Genomic DNA, 18,161 nt, shown 5'->3' on the forward strand with positions numbered 1-18,161 from the left:
GCTCAATCCTATGACCCTGGGATCATGACCTGAACCGAAATCAAGAGTTGGTCGCTCAACTGAATGAGCCACCCAGGCACCCTGAAACATTAATACAACTTTTCATACAACCCACACGTTTTTCCTTAAATTAAAAGGCTGATTTTTCATAAACATTACTTTTTCAAGATACAGTTGACCTACTATAAAATTTGCCAGTTTAAGGTGTACAATATGGTGGGTTTTAATAATTCACAAGGTTGCACAGTCATTGTCACTATCTAATTACACAACATTTTCATGATCCCTGAAACTCCATACCCATTAGTAGTCACTCCCATTTCCCCTTTCCCCCAGTCCCTGATAACCATTAATCTACTTTATGTCTCTGTCTCTTTATCTCCATTGTTGCATATTTTGGACATTTCATAGAAATGGAATTATGTAATATACAACCTGGGTTTCTGGCTTTTTAAAATTAGCATGATGTTTGCAAGTTCATCAATGTTGTGGTGTATATCAGTACTTCATTCCTTTCATGGTTGAATAATATTCCATGGTATAACTATACCACATTTTGTTTATACATCAATTGATGGGCTTTGTGTTGTTTTCATTTTTTGCTATTATAAGTAATTGTGCTATGATCATCCATGTACAAATTTTTGTAGAATCATGTATTTTCAAAATTGGGAGTATGTATGTAGGAGTGGGACTTGTGGGTCATATGATGACTCTCTGTGTAACTTTTTGAGGAACTGCCAACCTGTATTCCAAAGGGGCTGCACCACTTTATATTCCTATCAGCAATGCCTGAGGGTTCTAATTTATCCATATCGTCACTAATATTTGGTATTGTCTGTCTTTTTTGTTATAGTCATCTTAGTGAGTGTGAAATGGTATCTCATTGTGGTTTTTATTTGCATTTCCCTAATGATTAATAATATTGAGAATCTTTTCATTTGTATGTCTTATTTGGAGGAATGTCTTTCAAATCCTTTGCTCATTTTGAATTGGGTTGTCTTTTTGTCATTGAGTTGTAAGAGTTCTTTATATATTATGGATACTAGACTCTTATAGACACATGATTTGCAAATTTCTCCTGTGGGTTGTCTTTTCACTTTCTTGATAGTGTTCTTTGAAGCATAAAAGTGTTTAATTTTAATGAAGTCCAACTTAGTTATTTTTTCATTTGTTGTTTGTGCTTTTGGTGTCATATCTAAGAATCTATTGCCAAATCCAAGGCCAGCAAACTTTACTCTTATGTTTTTTTCCAATAGTTTTATACTTTTAGCTCTCACTTTAGGTCTTTGACCCACTTTGAGTTAATTTTTGTATATGGTTTGAGGCAGAGTTCCAACTTCATTCTTTTCCATATGAATATCCAGTTGCCCCTGCATCATATATTGAAAAAACTATTCTTTTTTTTAATATATGAAATTTATTGTCAAATTAGTTTCCATACAACACCCAGTGCTCATCCCAAAAAATGCCCTCTTCAATGCCAATCACCAACCCTCCCTTCCCTCCCACCCCCCATCAACCCTCAGTTTGTTCTCAGTTTTTATGAGTCTCTTATGCTTTGGCTCTCTCCCACTCTAACCTCTTTTTTTTTTCCCTCCCCTCCCCCATGGGTTTCTGTTAAGTTTCTCAGGATCCACATAAGAGTGAAAACATATGATATCTGTGAAAAGACTATTCTTTACCCCTGTTGAATTGTCTTGGCACCGTTGGCAAAAATCAACACCATACATGTATGGGTTTATTTCTGGATTCTCACTTCCAATCTGTTGATACAAAAAGTTTTTTTTAATTAATAAACTACTTTCCCTGAGGCCTAACCTGGATCCACTCTGAGTAGAATCCATGTCATTTTTGCCCACACTTATGAACTACTTCAAGAGGGGTGCCATGAACTACTTTAAATTTTCCTTCTTTAGGAAAATGAAGCTGATTAATAGGTTCCCAGGAAGTGAGGAATAGGATGTGTGATGGTATTAGAAAGAACTTTGGATTAGAATTAGCAAAGCCTAGGTTTGAATGCTAGTTCTATCCAAAGCTATGTGGCTTTGGGCAATTTACTTAACTTCTATGAGTTTTAGCTGCTGTGAAATGGAGGTGATGGAATCTCACAGGGTTGGCGTTAGCATTAAGAGACAAAGAGTGTGAAAATAATGGCATAATCCATGTTACACAGTAGGAAGTTGACATAAAGTAAACTCACAGTCTTGAGTAAACTCATGGTCTTGTGGCTCCCTTCCTTCTGACTCTGGATGGTTATGTGGGGGTCAGGAGAGATGGGCTATTCAGTGGATACCTGTGCCAGTTCTCATGATTTTGCCTCTGTATCCTACATTGTGTAGCAGTTCTGGTTCCTCTCCATCACCTCTTCTGTCAGAGGAAGTATAAAGGGTGGATGAAGAGGAGGAAAATGGCTTTCCACAGACTAGCTTTCTGGCCAGGTTTGAGGGAAGGCCAGTAGTGAACCACAGTAATTAGAAAATAGTCATAGCCTGTTTTATACATCTAGACCTTTATTTTTAACTTTTTAAAAGTTTATTTATTCATTTTGAGAGAAACAGAGAGAGCATGAGCAGGGGAGGGGCAGAGAGAGAGGGAGAGAAATAGAGAATCCAAAGCAGGTTCCACAGGATCAGCACAGAGCCCAACGTGGGGCTTGAACTCACAAACTGTGAAATCATGACCTGAGCCGAAATCAACACTCAGACACTTAAGCAACTGAGCCACCCAGGTGCCCATAGACCTTTATTTTTATAGAAGAAACAGCATAACTGCATGTGGCAAGCTTTTGCAGTGTAGAATTGTGTCACAACTGAGGGAATCCTTTCTGTTTGGATCAGCAGCTATAGTTCAGGTCCCTGGTTTACCTGGTTGTGGGTCCCAAATTGTAAGGAGGAGAAGGAAACAAACTATTCCTGTTCTCAACAAGGCTTCTAAGCCTAAATGTAAAGAGTGATGGTGTCACTAAGGTTTGGTAAGGGGGAGCGGTGGTGGTTTTTGGCTTCTCATTCCTTTGGTCAGAGGGTTGGCTGGAATCAGGGGGCAAAAAAAAAAAAGAGCTTTGGATTCACAAGACTCTGCTTTCTACAGTGGGTTGTTGCCTACTCTTCTGCTCCTTTGGTTTCTTCTGCAAAACCCCATTCATTAAGTACTTTCTGGCTTGGTTGGCCTCCTCCCTCATGCCTGAGATTCTCCTCTCTCTCTAAATTCTTCCTTCTGGGTTACCCTATTTGGATCTATCAATGCTTTAGGACTTTAGTGATGGGGGAATCTAGTTCCTGTTATATGATTGTCAGCTCCTGGGCCTCAGGAAAGCCATACTGAACTTTGTGCTGGTCAAACAGCTTGCGCAGGGCACTGATGTAGAGTGCATGGTACTTGTCCACTATCTTCTTGTTTGGCTTCTTAATCCTAGGGATTGGCAGGGGCTCCCCAACTATGGAGAAGGAGAAGAGACAAGCATCTGAGCCTCCCTTCCTCAACTCAAATTACCCATCCCTCAGAGGGATCTACATACTGAAACTCAGTATCTGTGTCTCCTCCCTTTCCTCTGTTCTTTCCCTCTGCTCTAACCCCATCCCATCCCATATTCTCCAAATATCTAATCTCATGCATGCTGAGAGTAAGCTCAGAAGAGTGTTGAAGGAATGCATGTGAATAATGATGCTCTCTTGGCAGCTACTGAATGGCAACAATTCTTATCTGTTTAGTTGTCCTGCCCACCCTGTCCTCAACCATACCTACTGGAATTCCCAGTGCCCATCCCAGCTGTGTGCTGGGTCTCCTGGACTTGATGGATGACCTGGGTGGTGGGAATAAACGACCAGAGTGGTCCAGAGGTATTGGAAAGCTTACCAACAGTGGTAATGGGCAGATTGAAAGGAAGGAAGCCCCAGGATTCCCGAGTGAGGCCCCGGCCATGGAAGGTACAGAAATTTAGTCCCAGGATTTTTTTGAATGTGTCCTGGAAGGTTTTTTGGAAGAACCTTATCCATGTGCCCTCAGGGAAGGTCTCTTGATTGTGAACCTCATTCTCTCCAAAGGAATAGGAAGGGACAAGGTACGCTCTGCAAAGAAAGGAGCATAAGTATTAACTCTCCCAGGTAGCTTCCCCCCAGCAAAACCCTCTCCAAGGTGGGAAGACTTTCCAAACATCCCATTATAGGACAAGAACCCAAGCACCCAAACATCTTCATGTCTCATTCTTGCCATGCTCCACCCTTCTAAATGAACCCTTTGTGGGGAGTTGCTGCATCTTGTCCCCTGATAGGAAGAAGCAAATTTTAGACAATCTAACTGCCTTCACTGCACCCAGGATCCAGAGTGATCTTCCTAAACTGCATATCTGGACATGTCATTTCTCTCTTTAAAACTCTTCCAGAGATCCTCACTTTGTATCATGCTGCTTACCATGGCTTTTGTGCTCCAGCCCTGCCTACCTGGCAAGCTTCCTCTCTCCCCACCACTTCCTTGCAATCTGCTTAGCCATTCTTTTTTTTTTTTTTTAATTTTTTTTCCAACGTTTTTTATTTATTTTTGGGACAGAGAGAGACAGAGCATGAACGGGGGAGGGGGAGAGAGAGAGGGAGACACAGAATCGGAAACAGGCTCCAGGCTCCGAACCATCAGCCCAGAGCCTGACGCGGGGCTCGAACTCACGGACCGGGAGATCGTGACCTGGCTGAAGTCGGACGCTTAACCGACTGCGCCACCCAGGCGCCCCTGCTTAGCCATTCTAAATGTGCCAAGTTGTTGCTTGTCTATGCTGCTTTGTACATTCTGCTCCCTCTGCCAGAAATGCTTCCTATGTCTTCACATAGTTAATTCTACTGTGCCCTTCAATGCTCAGCTCCAATTTCAATCTCTTAAAGAAACCTTTTTGACTACCTCCAGTTCCCTCCTCCACAGTGTAGATTAGGTACCCTTCATCTACTGCTTCTCTTTCTCCACACTAACACTATTCTAACTCAGTTATTCCAGTCATCTCCTTACCTGTCTTCCTCCCTAGTTGTCTTTTAAGCTGATCAAAGGTGGGAACTGTGTCGTTCATCTTTGAATATCTAGGGCCTCACATAGTGCCTGATACATTGTAGGTCAACTGAGTTCTTTCTCCCATTTTGTCTGATTGGCAACTCCTACTATTTTAGCTCACAATTCAGATGTCACCCACTTATGAAACTTCTACATTGGGAGTGAAAATTTTTTCATTTATTATTGCTACCATAGCACTTTGTATATATCTCCATTATAGCACATCTACTGAGTTTTTTCTATGTGTCAGCACTGTTTTGAGCCATAGGGACACATCAGTGAACAAAATGGATTAAAACAATTTTTGTCAGCAAAAATGAACTACTGGGACCTTATGAAGATAAAAAGCTTCTGCACAGAAAAGGAAAAACCAACAAAACTAAAAGGCAACCAACGGAATGGGAAAAGATATTTGCAAATGACATATCGGACAAAGGGCTAGTATCCAAAATCTATAAAGAGCTCATTAAACTCCACACCCGGAAAACAAATAACCCAGTGAAGAAATGGGCAGAAAACATGAATAGACACTTCTCTAAAGAAGACATCCGGATGGCCAACAGGCACATGAAAAGATGCTCAACGTCGCTCCTTATCAGGGAAATACAAATCAAAACCACACTCAGATATCACCTCACGCCAGTCAGAGTGGCCAAAATGAACAAATCAGGAGACTATAGATGCTGGTGAGGATGTGGAGAAACGGGAACCCTCTTGCACTGTTGGTGGGAATGCAAATTGGTGCAGCCACTCTGGAAAACAGTGTGGAGGTCCCTCAGAAAATTAAAAATAGACCTACCCTATGACCCAGCAGTAGCACTGCTAGGAATTTACCCAAGGGATACAGGAGTATTGATGCATAGGGGCACTTGGACCCCAATGTTTATAGCAGCACTCTCAACAATAGCCAAATTATGGAAAGAGCCTAAATGTCCATCAACTGATGAATGGATAAAGAAATTGTGGTTTATATATACAATGGAGTACTACGTGGCAATGAGAAAGAATGAAATATGGCCCTTTGTAGCAACGTGGTTGGAACTGGAGAGTGTGATGCTAAGTGAAGTAAGTCATACAGAGAAAGACAGATACCATATGTTTTCACTCTTATGGGGATCCTGAGAAACTGAACAGAAGACCATGGGGGAGGAGAAGGAAAAAAAAAAAGAGGTTAGAGTGGGAGAGAGCCAAAGCATAAGAGACTGTTAAAAACTGAGAACAATCTGAGGGTTGATGGGGGGTGGGAGGGAGGGAAGGGTGGGTGATGGGTATTGAGGAGGGCACCTTTTGGGATGAGCACTGGGTGTTGTATGGAAACCAATTTGACAATAAATTTCATATATTGAAGAAAAAAATAAAAAAAATAAAATCAGAAAAAAAAAAAAAAGAATTCCCCTGGGGGGGGAAATAAAATAAAATAAAAACAATTTTGTCCTCATGGAGCTTATATTTTTTTCTTGAGGGAAGACAGACAGTAAACAATAACAAATAAACAAAAAAGAGATATATAAATAAATAAAATCAGTGATATATAAGAGGATGATAAACACAACCAGAAAAAGTAGAGCAAGATGGCCAAGATAGACCTTATTGAGAAGCAACATTTGAGCAAATACCTGGAGGAGGTAAAGCAATCAGTCAAACAATTATTTGGAGGAATAATGTTCCAGGCAGAGGGGACAGCTAGAGCAAAGGTCCTAAGGCAGGAGCATGTAGCTTGTTTGAAGTATAGCAAGGAGCCCAGTGTAGCTCTGACAGAGTAAGCAAGGGTGAGACCAGGGGGTGATGAGGACTGGCTAAGGACCAGATTAGAATTCTGCAGGCCCTTGTAAAGATTTTGGCTTTTGCTCAGAGTGAAATGGGAGCCATTGGAACATTTGGAGTAGTGACATAATCTCACATTTAATGTAATCATTTTAGCTACAGTTGAGAATATTCTCTTGGATGTAGGGGAGAGAGGAAAAGAAGCAGGTAGAGCAGTTAGGAGACTATGTAATAATCTAGGGCAGAGATGATGCTAGTTTAAATCCGGGAGGGGGTTGTAGTTGATAAGTGGTTGGCTCCTGTATAGTTATATGTGTGCATGTCTGTTGTTCCCACTGGACTGTCAGTTTCTTAAAGGCAAGAACAAGGTCTTATTTATTTTTATACCCTCAATGCCTAGTACTATGCCTGACACACAGTAAGCATTAGATGACTGCTGAAGGAATGCATCCTATTCCTGAAACCAAATTATATGCTGTTTGGGGGCAACAACCATATCTTCTGTATTTTTGCAACCCCCACAACACCAAGCCTAGTGCCTTCTATGCCCTGGGTAGGTTCTCTGGGCCTCTCAGTTAATGGGTTGATATAGAGTGAAGCTCCACTTCCCCAGACCTACAGCCAACTAGGCTAATGGGAAGGAGGTAAAGGTCTTTTCCTACTGTTCTTTCTCCAACTTCAAGTAAAAGAAATGCCTACAAATGTATCTGGAGGCCCAAACACCATTAAGACACAGTGTGAAGGTGCAGAGGGAAGCAATCAGACTAAAGAGGGAGCCCCCTTTAACAATTCCAAGGGAGGGAACCATTCTGGAGAGGTGCTACAGAGTACCTATGGCACCCTGACAATAGGGTACAGAACCTGGGGACCCACCCTGTCTTCAGTGCCAACTTCACAAAACCTTTACGTTCTTTAAGGTAGATGGTAGAGGCTCCTGGTCGGCACAAGAGGGCTTCAGCAGCTCCACCAACCACAATAACCACAGCATTTCCTGAGCCTTTTTGGGTCAGCAAATACTTCAAGGCCAACTCACTCACTGGGCACACACCTGTGAAACCAAAGAATCAAGTAGCATAACAAACTTGGTGCCTGAGATTGGGGTGAGGGGTTCCTCTGGGCTCTTCCTGCTGGAGACAGTTCTGTTTCCTGAATATTGTTTCCACTTTTCTGTCTTTGACCTCCACATCCTGGGTTAGCCGTAGCCTGAGGTTAGTCCTTAGGGTCAGCTTCTGGCATTGGAGGTTCTGTACTACTACAGTTGGGGATAACTTGAGTTCCTCTGCCTGCTTCCTCTTAGCTCAATAGTATTTAAGCCCATCCCTTCCCTTTCTACCCATAAACCATAGCCATCTTTGACTCTCCCCAATCTTACAGGTCTGGAGACTCTCCAGAGTTTTCTCCCTCAGGGGTGATCAGGACTAGCCACCACAAACCTGCTTTCTCCCTAGAGCAACCTGCCAACTGGGAGCCATTGGCTTGGGTTTCTGTAGAGTATGCAGATCCAGGAGCCTGTAGAAACCAAACTGAAATGTGGACGAACTATGGAATGAGGGTAACACCCTGCTGTTCGACAACAGTCATGGAGTCTTTCCTCACTTCTGCTTTTCATCTTTACTCTGGGATTACTTTTTATTCTCTCTTGAGATGGCAGAAGTTGCCCCCAAGCCTTAATCATTTGGTTCATGCCAAACTCAGAGGGGAGCAGAACCATCCTCTGGGACTCAGTGGTCCCACCTAACCTCTCCAGATAAATGTATCTTTTTAATGTTTGGCTTCAGTTGTTTTCTGGTGTCCAGAAGTGGAATATTCATCCAGAGAGAAGGACATTTGTCACAGTACCCTGGCTTAAAGCCTGGCATGGGGAAGTTGTCTTGGATTCTGATGTATGCCTATCCTTTATTCTTTGACATCTTATGCAAGTTTGAAGGGGTTCCCAGGAAATGAAGATCATGGGCAAGGAGGGTACAAGCTAGTATGAGAGACTTTAAAATGTCTTTAAGAGATTTTGAGAGCTGCTATACAAATGGCCAAAATAAGCTAAGTGACATCCCAGAAAGAATCTAGCAAAGTTCATCTGAGCTGCCCCATTCATGTCTGATTTTTCCTACATTTGGGTTTCATATTTGGCTTTTGCCTTTTGCTTTCCACTTTTGCTTTAATCCTGAGATCCAGTCTTCTGCTTCCTCCTCTGAAAGGATTCCTGGCAACTCTTATAAATGCCTGTAACTTATCCTACTGCCTAACCAAACCCTGCCTCCCAGATCTTGGACAGAACCTGATGCTTAGCCACATATTCTTTTTATTGGCTTAGCGTGTTCTAGACTCACTTTCTACTAAGTTCTCTTCTAGCAGGATGTGAGATGTGGACTGTTAGGGCTTACTGGGGCCAGAGCCCTGAGGTAAGTCAGAGAATGGAATGATTTCTTATACTCACCCATTGACATCACATATTCTCGCACAATTGGGATCCAGAAGATCCCTTCCAAGGTCCCTACTGAAGGGGTGATGCCTGGGAAAATCCGAGAAAAGCCAGTGGCCTCAGTAGCAAAGTTGATGAACACACCATAAGAGACAATGCCATGGGGGTGATTGGCAATGATATAGTTTTGTTCCGGAGAGATGTCATGAGTCTTCACCAGCTGTTAGAGGGAAATTAACTCAGAGAAGTGGATAAGAAGAAGGAAGAGAGGACATGTGGACCCATATACTAGCACATAGCCCATTTTCCTTGGGGAGCCTCAAATCCCTGTTCATTGGGATGTAATCATTGTCATAGGATTGCCAGGGGTTATGATGCTCAGAGGATTTGCCACTGTGAAGAAAGGCTGCTATCTATCCATCTTCCCACCTGCCCATCCATCTTGGGGGCCTACTCTGCATTATGCCCTCTGGGCCTTGACCTTCACTGCTGGCCACTAAAGCGTTTGAAAACATGGAGCTAAGTGGGAAAGGTGAGTCCAGGCAACAGAAACCAAGGGCACTCAGAGGAAGGGTGGTTACCTTTATTGGGAAATAATTTTGAAAATACTTCCAGAGGGTCCAATTTCGTACCCAAGCTGAACGCCTACCACCTGTGGATACAGAAGGGAAGGAAAGAGCAGGTGAGATATTGCCAATCCCTCTACCTATCCCAGAGGTGGAGGGTTCTTTCTACAGTCCTCAGGTCACAGAGGAGTTCCCATTTTCATACTTCCATATTTCTAGAACACAGAGCTGTAGGTACTGTCCCTGAATCCAACCCCCAAGAAGATATAGGAGGTTTGTGCTCTCCAGGAGCCAGCCAAGAAGGTGATGGGAAGATATCCCAAGGCTGGGGGCACCTTCCCTGAAACCTCTTAATTCTTCTTAGGAAGCCTGGGAGAGATCTCTGTTCCTTGCTGAGATTTGCTCCCCTCTCTCCCTCTCCTTCCCTCTACCCGTATTTACTTCTTTTAATTTTTCCTGCTGTCCACCTTCCTATCTCATTTCCTTTCCCTTTCCCCATCTTTCTTCTTTGCACCCCTTCTCCCTATGCCTCTTCCACTCTCTCCATCCATTTCCTTCTCCCTGTGGTTCCATCCTTGGCACAGACACGTACCACCATTCTTACCTTGACTGTGAGTATTCCAATCATAGGCGAGCCAGGTTAAGGCGAGCACAGACAAGATCCAGAATTTAGTGAACATCAGAAAGTAGGGTATAAGAATAATAGGAATTGCTCCTGAGGGGACACAAAGGGTTTATGCCCTTCAGGTTCCTTCAAGTTTAATATAATTCTAACTACCATCTCTGCTCTCTACTGAAGGAGCAGGTCAAGGCTGGTGTGAGACCCTTCTTTCCCACTTCCCTCACAAACCCTCCCCACTCTGCTGTAGTCCAGGCTGACCTCTGAGTCCTTGGATCTGGGTCCTTTTGATGGCTGAGATCTTAACTGAGAAAAATGCATAACCATGACATTCTCAGAGCAGGCCCTCAGCTGGGGTCAAAGGACAGCAGCCCTTCTTGGCAAGTGGTTTCCCAAGAGCAGCACTTGCACCAGTGGCTGAAATCCCCATTCTGGGACTTCAGGAATTCCTTTCTAAAAGTTTAACCCTCCTTTCTTTGTGGGACAGCTAAACCAGCACATACCAGAGGAGAAGGGGCTGTCTGCAGTACACAGGCTGTTTGATGCTGAGAAGAAAACATGTATTAGAGACTGCTTTACTAGGTTCAATTTTGTCTTATTCAAAATGTTTCAGAAGTTCAGAAAGGGAAATATTATCTCTGTTAGCAAAGGGCCACAACAGGCTATGAAATGTAAACATGATGCATCTCACAGCAGTGGGAATTCCCATTTTAAAATCTGCAGTCATGAGAAAGAGGGGCTAAGTACACATATTGTTAATGAAAAAAGACCCAGCTAAGGGAATGACTTCTTTGACCAGGTAACCACATCACAAGAGATAAAATTTCCAGAGAATGGAAAGAAACTCAAAAATTACTTAGAAGTGGGTTTGTCTCTTGAATTTTGGACATAGATGAAAATAATAGGAAAAAAGATAGAACAGGCCTTTCTTTAAAGATCATGTTATGGAGTAGAAGAAATCTTAGTGATAGGCTGAATCCTCTTTGCAAGAGCTGGCTGAGATAGTTTTTATAAGCATGCCAATTAAATAGGAAATAGTGGTGGGAGAAATTTTATAGGAAGCTTGCCATCTACAAATGTCCTACTACCCCTGATCCTCATAAAAGATGAGAGTAAATTTGCTAGGTAAGCTCCAGAGGAAAACTCAGCAAGAATCATTAATTAAAGGTAGTCTGAGTGTATAATTTCTCTTATATCTTGCTTCAAATAGATTTAGTTTGCATCACCAGTATTTAGAACAGTGCCCTGCACACAGTAGGTGTTTAACAAATATCTATAGACTGGCTAGAAGATAAAATAAGTGTTTTCTCTTTTCAATAATACGTAAACTTAAATGTTAGTGTTTTGTCAGATTTGTGCTATTTTTTTTAAATTTTTTTTAACGTTTATTTATTTTTGAGACAGAGAGAGACAAAGCATGAACGGGGGAGGGTCAGAGAGAGGGAGACACAGAATCTGAAACAGGCTTCAGGCTCTGAGCTGTCAGCACAGAGCCCGATGCGGGCCCGAACTCACGGACCGCGAGATCATGACCTGGGTCGAAGTCGGCCGCTCAACCGACTGAGCCACCCAGGCGCCCCAGATTTGTGCTGTTTAAATGTGATGTTATTTAAAAAGCATGGATGGATTGTGTACCTTATATCTGATCTCTTTCAGTTATTCACAAGTCCTAACGGTAGTCTAAACAAGCGCCATACCTTGATAAACACCATCCTCCTTGTGGAATCTATTTGAACTGCAGGTGTGGCACCTCAGGAGACCATAAACGTCCTTTGAGGAGAAGCCTGCCAGACCTGGCCTGTACGAATGTCATTGGCATCACTCACAGAAGTGGGATTTAAAGACATAAGAGAAACAGAGGCCAAACATGGAAGAGCTAAAACTCATGGACCAAGGAGTTCTGTGACAGAAAGCAAAGGTATTTGAGGCAAGAATGATGGAGAACAACCATTGGTGTGTATGTATACGTGACCCTCCCTTAGATATTATGGCCTTGACACCAGGAGATGCTTCCAATATCTTGTCTGTGTTGAAGGGAGAAGTCGTAGTGTGGATTATCAAGGAAGAGGTTCACATAAGGTAGGCTCCTAATTTAGTTTATATTGAAGATGGCCAAGCCATTCTAATAGATGTGTAGTGTGGTATCTCATCATAATTCTAATTTGCATTTCCCAAATACTTAATGATGCTTCCATCTGCCTTCTGTATATCCTCTTCGGTGAGGTGTCTGTTCATTTCACTTTAGTCCATTTTTTCAATTGAGTTTTTTTGTTTTGTTTTGCTTTGTTTTTAGTGGTGAGTTTTAAGAAGAGTCCTTTATATATTCTGGATACAAGTTCTTTGTTGGATATGTGATTTGCAAACATTTTCTCCCGGTCTGCTTTATCTTTTCATTGTCTAAACAGGCTCTTTCTTAGGGCAAAAGCTTTTAATTTTGATGAAGACAAATGTATCATTTCCCGCCTTTCCAGATTGTGCTTTTGATGTAAAATCTAAGAACTTTTTACCTCACCTCATGTCATGAAGGTTTTCTTTTTCTTATTTTTAATGAAGGCTTCTTTGTAAGTTTTTTACTAAACGTTTTACAGTTTTGTGTTTTACATTTATGTCTCTGATCCACTTTGAGTTATTTTTTTAGTAAGATGTGAGGTTTAAATTTTTTTTATTTTATTTTTTTTCAATATATGAAATTTATTGTCAAATTGGTTTCCATACAACACCCAGTGCTCATCCCAAAAGGTGCCCTCCTCAATACCCATCACCCACCCTTCCCTCCCTCCCACCCCCCATCAACCCTCAGATTGTTCTCAGTTTTTAACAGTCTCTTATGCTTTGGCTCTCTCCCACTCTAACCTCTTTTTTTTTCCTTCCCCTCCCCCATGGGTTTCTGTTAAGTTTCTCAGGATCCCCATAAGAGTGAAAACATATGGTATCTGTCTTTCTCTGTATGGCTTATCTCACTTAGCATCACACTCTCCAGTTCCATCCACGTTGCTACAAAAGGCCATATTTCGTTCTTTCTCATTGCCCTGTAGTACTCCATTGTGTATACAAACCACAATTTCTTTATCCATTCATCAGTTGATGGACATTTAGGCTCTTTCCATAATTTGGCTATTGTTGAGAGTGCTGCTATAAACATTGGGGTCCAAGTGCCCCTATGCATCAATACTCCTGTATCCCTTGGGTAAATTCCTAGCAGTGCTATTGCTGGGTCATAGGGTAGGTCTATTTTTAATTTTCTGAGGGACCTCCACACTGTTTTCCAGAGTGGCTGCACCAATTTGCATTCCCACCAACAGTGCAAGAGGGTTCCCGTTTCTCCACATCCTCACCAGCATCTATAGTCTCCTGATTTGTTCATTTTGGCCACTCTGACTGGCGTGAGGTGATATCTGAGTGTGGTTTTGATTTGTATTTCCCTGATAAGGAGCGACGTTGAGCATCTTTTCATGTGCCTGTTGGCCATCCGGATGTCTTCTTTAGAGAAGTGTCTATTCATGTTTTCTGCCCATTTCTTCACTGGATTATTTGTTTTTCAGGTGTGGAGTTTAGTGAGCTCTTTAGAGATTTTGGATACTAGCCCTTTGTCTGATATGTCTTTTGCAAATATCTTTTCCCATTATGTTGGTTGCCTTTTAGTTTTGTTGGTTGTTTCCTTTGCTGTGCAGAAGCTTTTTATCTTCATAAGGTCCCAGTAGTTCATTTTTGCTTTTAATTCCCTTGTCTTTGAGGATGTGTCAAGTAAGAGATTGCTACGGCTGAGGTCAGAGAGGTCTTTTCCTGCTTTCTCCTCTAGGGTTTTGATGGTTTCCTGTCTCACATTCAGGTCCTGTATCCATTTTGAGTTTATTTTTGTGAATGGTGTGAGAAAGTGGTCTAGTTTCAACCTTCTGCATGTTGCTGTCCAGTTCTCCCAGCACCATTTGTTAAAGAGACTTTTTTTCCATTGGATGTTCTTTCCTGCTTTGTCAAAGATTAGTTGGCCATGCGTTTGTGGGTCTAGTTCTGGGGTTTCTATTCTATTCCATTGGTCTATGTGTCTGTTTTTGTGCCATAAATTTTTTTTAATATTTATTCATTTCTGAGAGACAGAGAGAGAGAGAGAGAGAGAGAGAGTGCGAGCGGGGTAGGGGCAGAGAGAGAGGGAGACACAGAATCTGAAGCAAGCTCCACGCTCTGAGTTGTCAGCGGAGAGCCCGAGAGAGGCTTGAACCCACGAATCGCAAGATCATGACCTGAGCTGAAGTCGGACACTTAACTGACTGAGCCACTGAAGTGCCCCTAAGATGCGAGATTTTGATCAAGGTTCATTTACTACATATGGATATCCAATTGTTCCAGCATCATTTGTTTAAAACACTACCCTTCTTCCACTGAATTGCTTTTGCGTCTTTGTTAAAGATCAACTGGCCACAGGAGGGTTCAATAGAGAGATCTTGAACTCACCTTCCCCCATGAACACAGTATCTCTACAGCTACAGAAAGAACAATTCCCTCCGAAAAGGGCCTGAAGCCTAGCTGAACAGAGACTCCATGACAAAGAATAAAAGGGACACATTGAGATAGGTAGGAGAGGTGGAGACACAGTCTAGCAAGAAACCCCCACCTCAGGAACAGTGACCCACAATTGGAAGGGGTGTCAAAATCTGGAGCTCATCCCTAAGGACTGAGGGGTTTGTGCCCCATTTCAGGCCTCCCAACCCTGGGGAACTGCACCAGAGAGATGAGACCGCACAGCATCTGGTGTTAAAAATCAATGGGGTTTACTTTCAGGAGAACCATAGGGCCATAGGAAATGGAGGATTCATTCACTCTTTTTTTTTTTTTTTTTAATATATGAAATTTCCTGTCAAATTGGTTTCCATACAACACCCAGTGCTCATCCCAAAAGGTGCCCTCCTCAATACCCATCACCCACCCTCCCCTCCCTCCCACGCCCCATCAACCCTCAGTTTGTTCTCAGTTTTTAACAGTCTCTTATGCTTTGGCTCTCTCCCACTCTAGCCTCTTTTTTTTTTTTTTTTTTTTTTTCTCCTTCCCCTCCCCCATGGGTTTCTGTTATGTTTCTCAGGATCCACATAAGAGTGAAACCATATGGTATCTGTCTTTCTCTGTATGGCTTATTTCACTTAGCATCACACTCTCCAGTTCCATCCATGTTGCTACAAAAGGCCATATTTCATTTTTTCTCATTGCCACGTAGTATTCCATTGTGTATATAAACCACAATTTCTTTATCCATTCATCAGTTGATGGACATTTAGGCTCTTTCCATAATTTGGCTATTGTTGAGAGTGCTGCTATAAACATTGGGGTACAGGTGCCCCTATGCATCAGTACTCCTGTATCCCTTGGGTAAATTCCTAGCAGTGCTATTGCTGGGTCATAGGGTAGGTCTATTTTTAATTTTCTGAGGAACCTCCACACTGCTTTCCAGAGCGGCTGCACCAATTTGCATTCCCACCAACAGTGCAAGAGGGTTCCCGTTTCTCCACATCCTCTCCAGCATCTATAGTCTCCTGATTTCTTCATTTTGGCCACTCTGACTGGCGTGAGGTGATATCTGAGTGTGGTTTTGATTTGTATTTCCCTGATAAGGAGCGACGTTGAGCATCTTTTCATGTGCCTGTTGGCCATCCGGATGTCTTCTTTAGAGAAGTGTCTATTCATGTTTTCTGCCCATTTCTTCACTGGGTTATTTGTTTTTCGGGTGTGGAGTTTGATGAGCTCTTTATAGATTTTGGATACTAGCCCTTTGTCCGTTGTGTCATTTGCAAATATCTTTTCCCATTCCGTTGGTTGCCTTTTAGTTTTGTTGGTTGTTTCCTTTGCTGTGCAGAAGCTTTTTATCTTCATAAGGTCCCAGTAATTCACTTTTGCTTTTAACTCCCTTGCCTTTGGGGATGTGCCGAGTAAGAGATTGCTACGGCTGAGGTCAGAGAGGTCTTTTCCTGCTTTCTCCTCTAAGGTTTTGATGGTTTCCTGTCTCACATTCAGGTCCTTTATCCATTTTGAGTTAATTTTTGTGAATGGTGTGAGAAAGTGGTCTAGTTTCAACCTTCTGCATGTTGCTGTCCAGTTCTCCCAGCACCATTTGTTAAAGAGACGGTCTTTTTTCCATTGGATGTTCTTTCCTGCTTTGTCAAAGATGAGTTGGCCATACGTTTGTGGGTCTAGTTCTGGGGTTTCTATTCTATTCCATTGGTCTATGTGTCTGTTTTTATGCCAATACCATGCTGACTTGATGATGACAGCTTTGTAGTAGAGGCTAAAGTCTGGGATTGTGATGCCTCCTGCTTTGGTCTTCTTCTTCAAAATTACTTTGGCTATTCGGGGCCTTTTGTGGTTCCATATGAATTTTAGGATTGCTTGTTCTAGTTTCGAGAAGAATGCTGGTGCAATTTTGATTGGGATTGCATTGAATGTGTAGATAGCTTTGGGTAGTATTGACATTTTGACAATATTTATTCTTCCGATCCATGAGCAGGGAATGTCTTTCCATTTCTTTATATCTTCTTCAATTACCTGCATAAGCTTTCTATAGTTTTCAGCATACAGATCTTTTACATCTTTGGTTAGATTTATTCCTAGGTATTTTATGCTTCTTGGTGCAATTGTGAATGGGATCAGTTTCTTCATTTGTCTTTCTGTTGCTTCATTGTTAGTGTATAAGAATGCAACTGATTTCTGCACATTGATTTTGTATCCTGCAACTTTGCTGAATTCATGGATCAGTTCTAGCAGACTTTTGGTGGAGTCTATCGGATTTTCCATGTATAATATCATGTCATCTGCAAAAAGCGAAAGCTTGACTTCATCTTTGCCAATTTTGATGCCTTTGATTTCCTTTTGTTGTCTGATTGCTGATGCTAGAACTTCCAGCACTATATTAAACAGCAGCGGTGACAGTGGGCATCCCTGTCGTGTTCCTGATCTCAGGGAAAAAGCTCTCAGTTTTTCCCCGTTGAGGATGATGTTAGCTGTGGGCTTTTCATAAATGGCCTTTATGATCTTTAAGTATGTTCCTTCTATCCCGACTTTCTCAAGGGTTTTTATTAAGAAAGGGTGCTGGATTTTGTCAAAGGCCTTTTCTGCATCGATTGACAGGATCATATGGTTCTTCTCTTTTTTTTTGTTAATGTGATGTATCACGTTGATCGATTTGCGAATGTTGAACCAGCCCTGCATCCCAGGAATGAATCCCACTTGATCATGGTGAATAATTCTTTTTATATGCTGTTGAATTCGATTTGCTAGTATCTTATTAAGAATTTTTGCATCCATATTCATCAGGGATATTGGCCTGTAGTTCTCTTTTTTTACTGGGTCTCTGTCTGGTTTAGGAATCAAAGTAATACTGGCTTCATAGAATGAGTCTGGAAGTTTTCCTTCCCTTTCTATTTCTTGGAATAGCTTGAGAAGGATAGGTATTATCTCTGCTTTAAACGTCTGGTAGAACTCCCCTGGGAAGCCATCTGGTCCTGGACTCTTATTTGTTGGGAGATTTTTGATAACCGATTCAATTTCTTCGCTGGTTATGGGTCTGTTCAAGCTTTCTATTTCCTCCTGATTGAGTTTTGGAAGAGTGTGGGTGTTTAGAAATTTGTCCATTTCTTCCAGGTTGTCCAATTTGCTGGCATATAATTTTTCATAGTATTCCCTGATAATTGTTTGTATCTCTGAGGGATTGGTTGTAATCATTCCATTTTCATTCATGATTTTATCTATTTGGGTCATCTCCCTTTTCTTTTTGAGAAGC

General features: G+C 42.0%; 1 protein-coding gene across 1 annotated transcript in view; it reads right to left on the reverse strand.

The window, feature by feature from the left end:
* Window positions 1-3,281: 3,281 nt before the first annotated feature.
* DGAT2L6 (diacylglycerol O-acyltransferase 2 like 6) overlaps window positions 3,282-18,161 on the reverse strand; it is a 31,798-nt gene continuing 16,918 nt past the window's right edge. Inside the window, exons 2-7 of the mRNA XM_081792964.1 lie at window positions 10,385-10,495; window positions 9,796-9,866; window positions 9,230-9,434; window positions 7,669-7,843; window positions 3,856-4,067; window positions 3,282-3,436 (exon numbers count right to left, since the gene is read on the reverse strand). Of these exons, the coding sequence (XP_081649090.1) occupies window positions 3,282-3,436; window positions 3,856-4,067; window positions 7,669-7,843; window positions 9,230-9,434; window positions 9,796-9,866; window positions 10,385-10,495 (929 nt within the window). The remainder of the gene's footprint in view (window positions 3,437-3,855; window positions 4,068-7,668; window positions 7,844-9,229; window positions 9,435-9,795; window positions 9,867-10,384; window positions 10,496-18,161) is intronic.

This window comes from Panthera onca, chromosome X, assembly GCF_046562875.1.
Source record: "Panthera onca isolate mPanOnc1 chromosome X, mPanOnc1 haplotype 2, whole genome shotgun sequence".
In the NCBI taxonomy this organism is placed as follows: Eukaryota; Metazoa; Chordata; class Mammalia; order Carnivora; family Felidae; genus Panthera; species Panthera onca.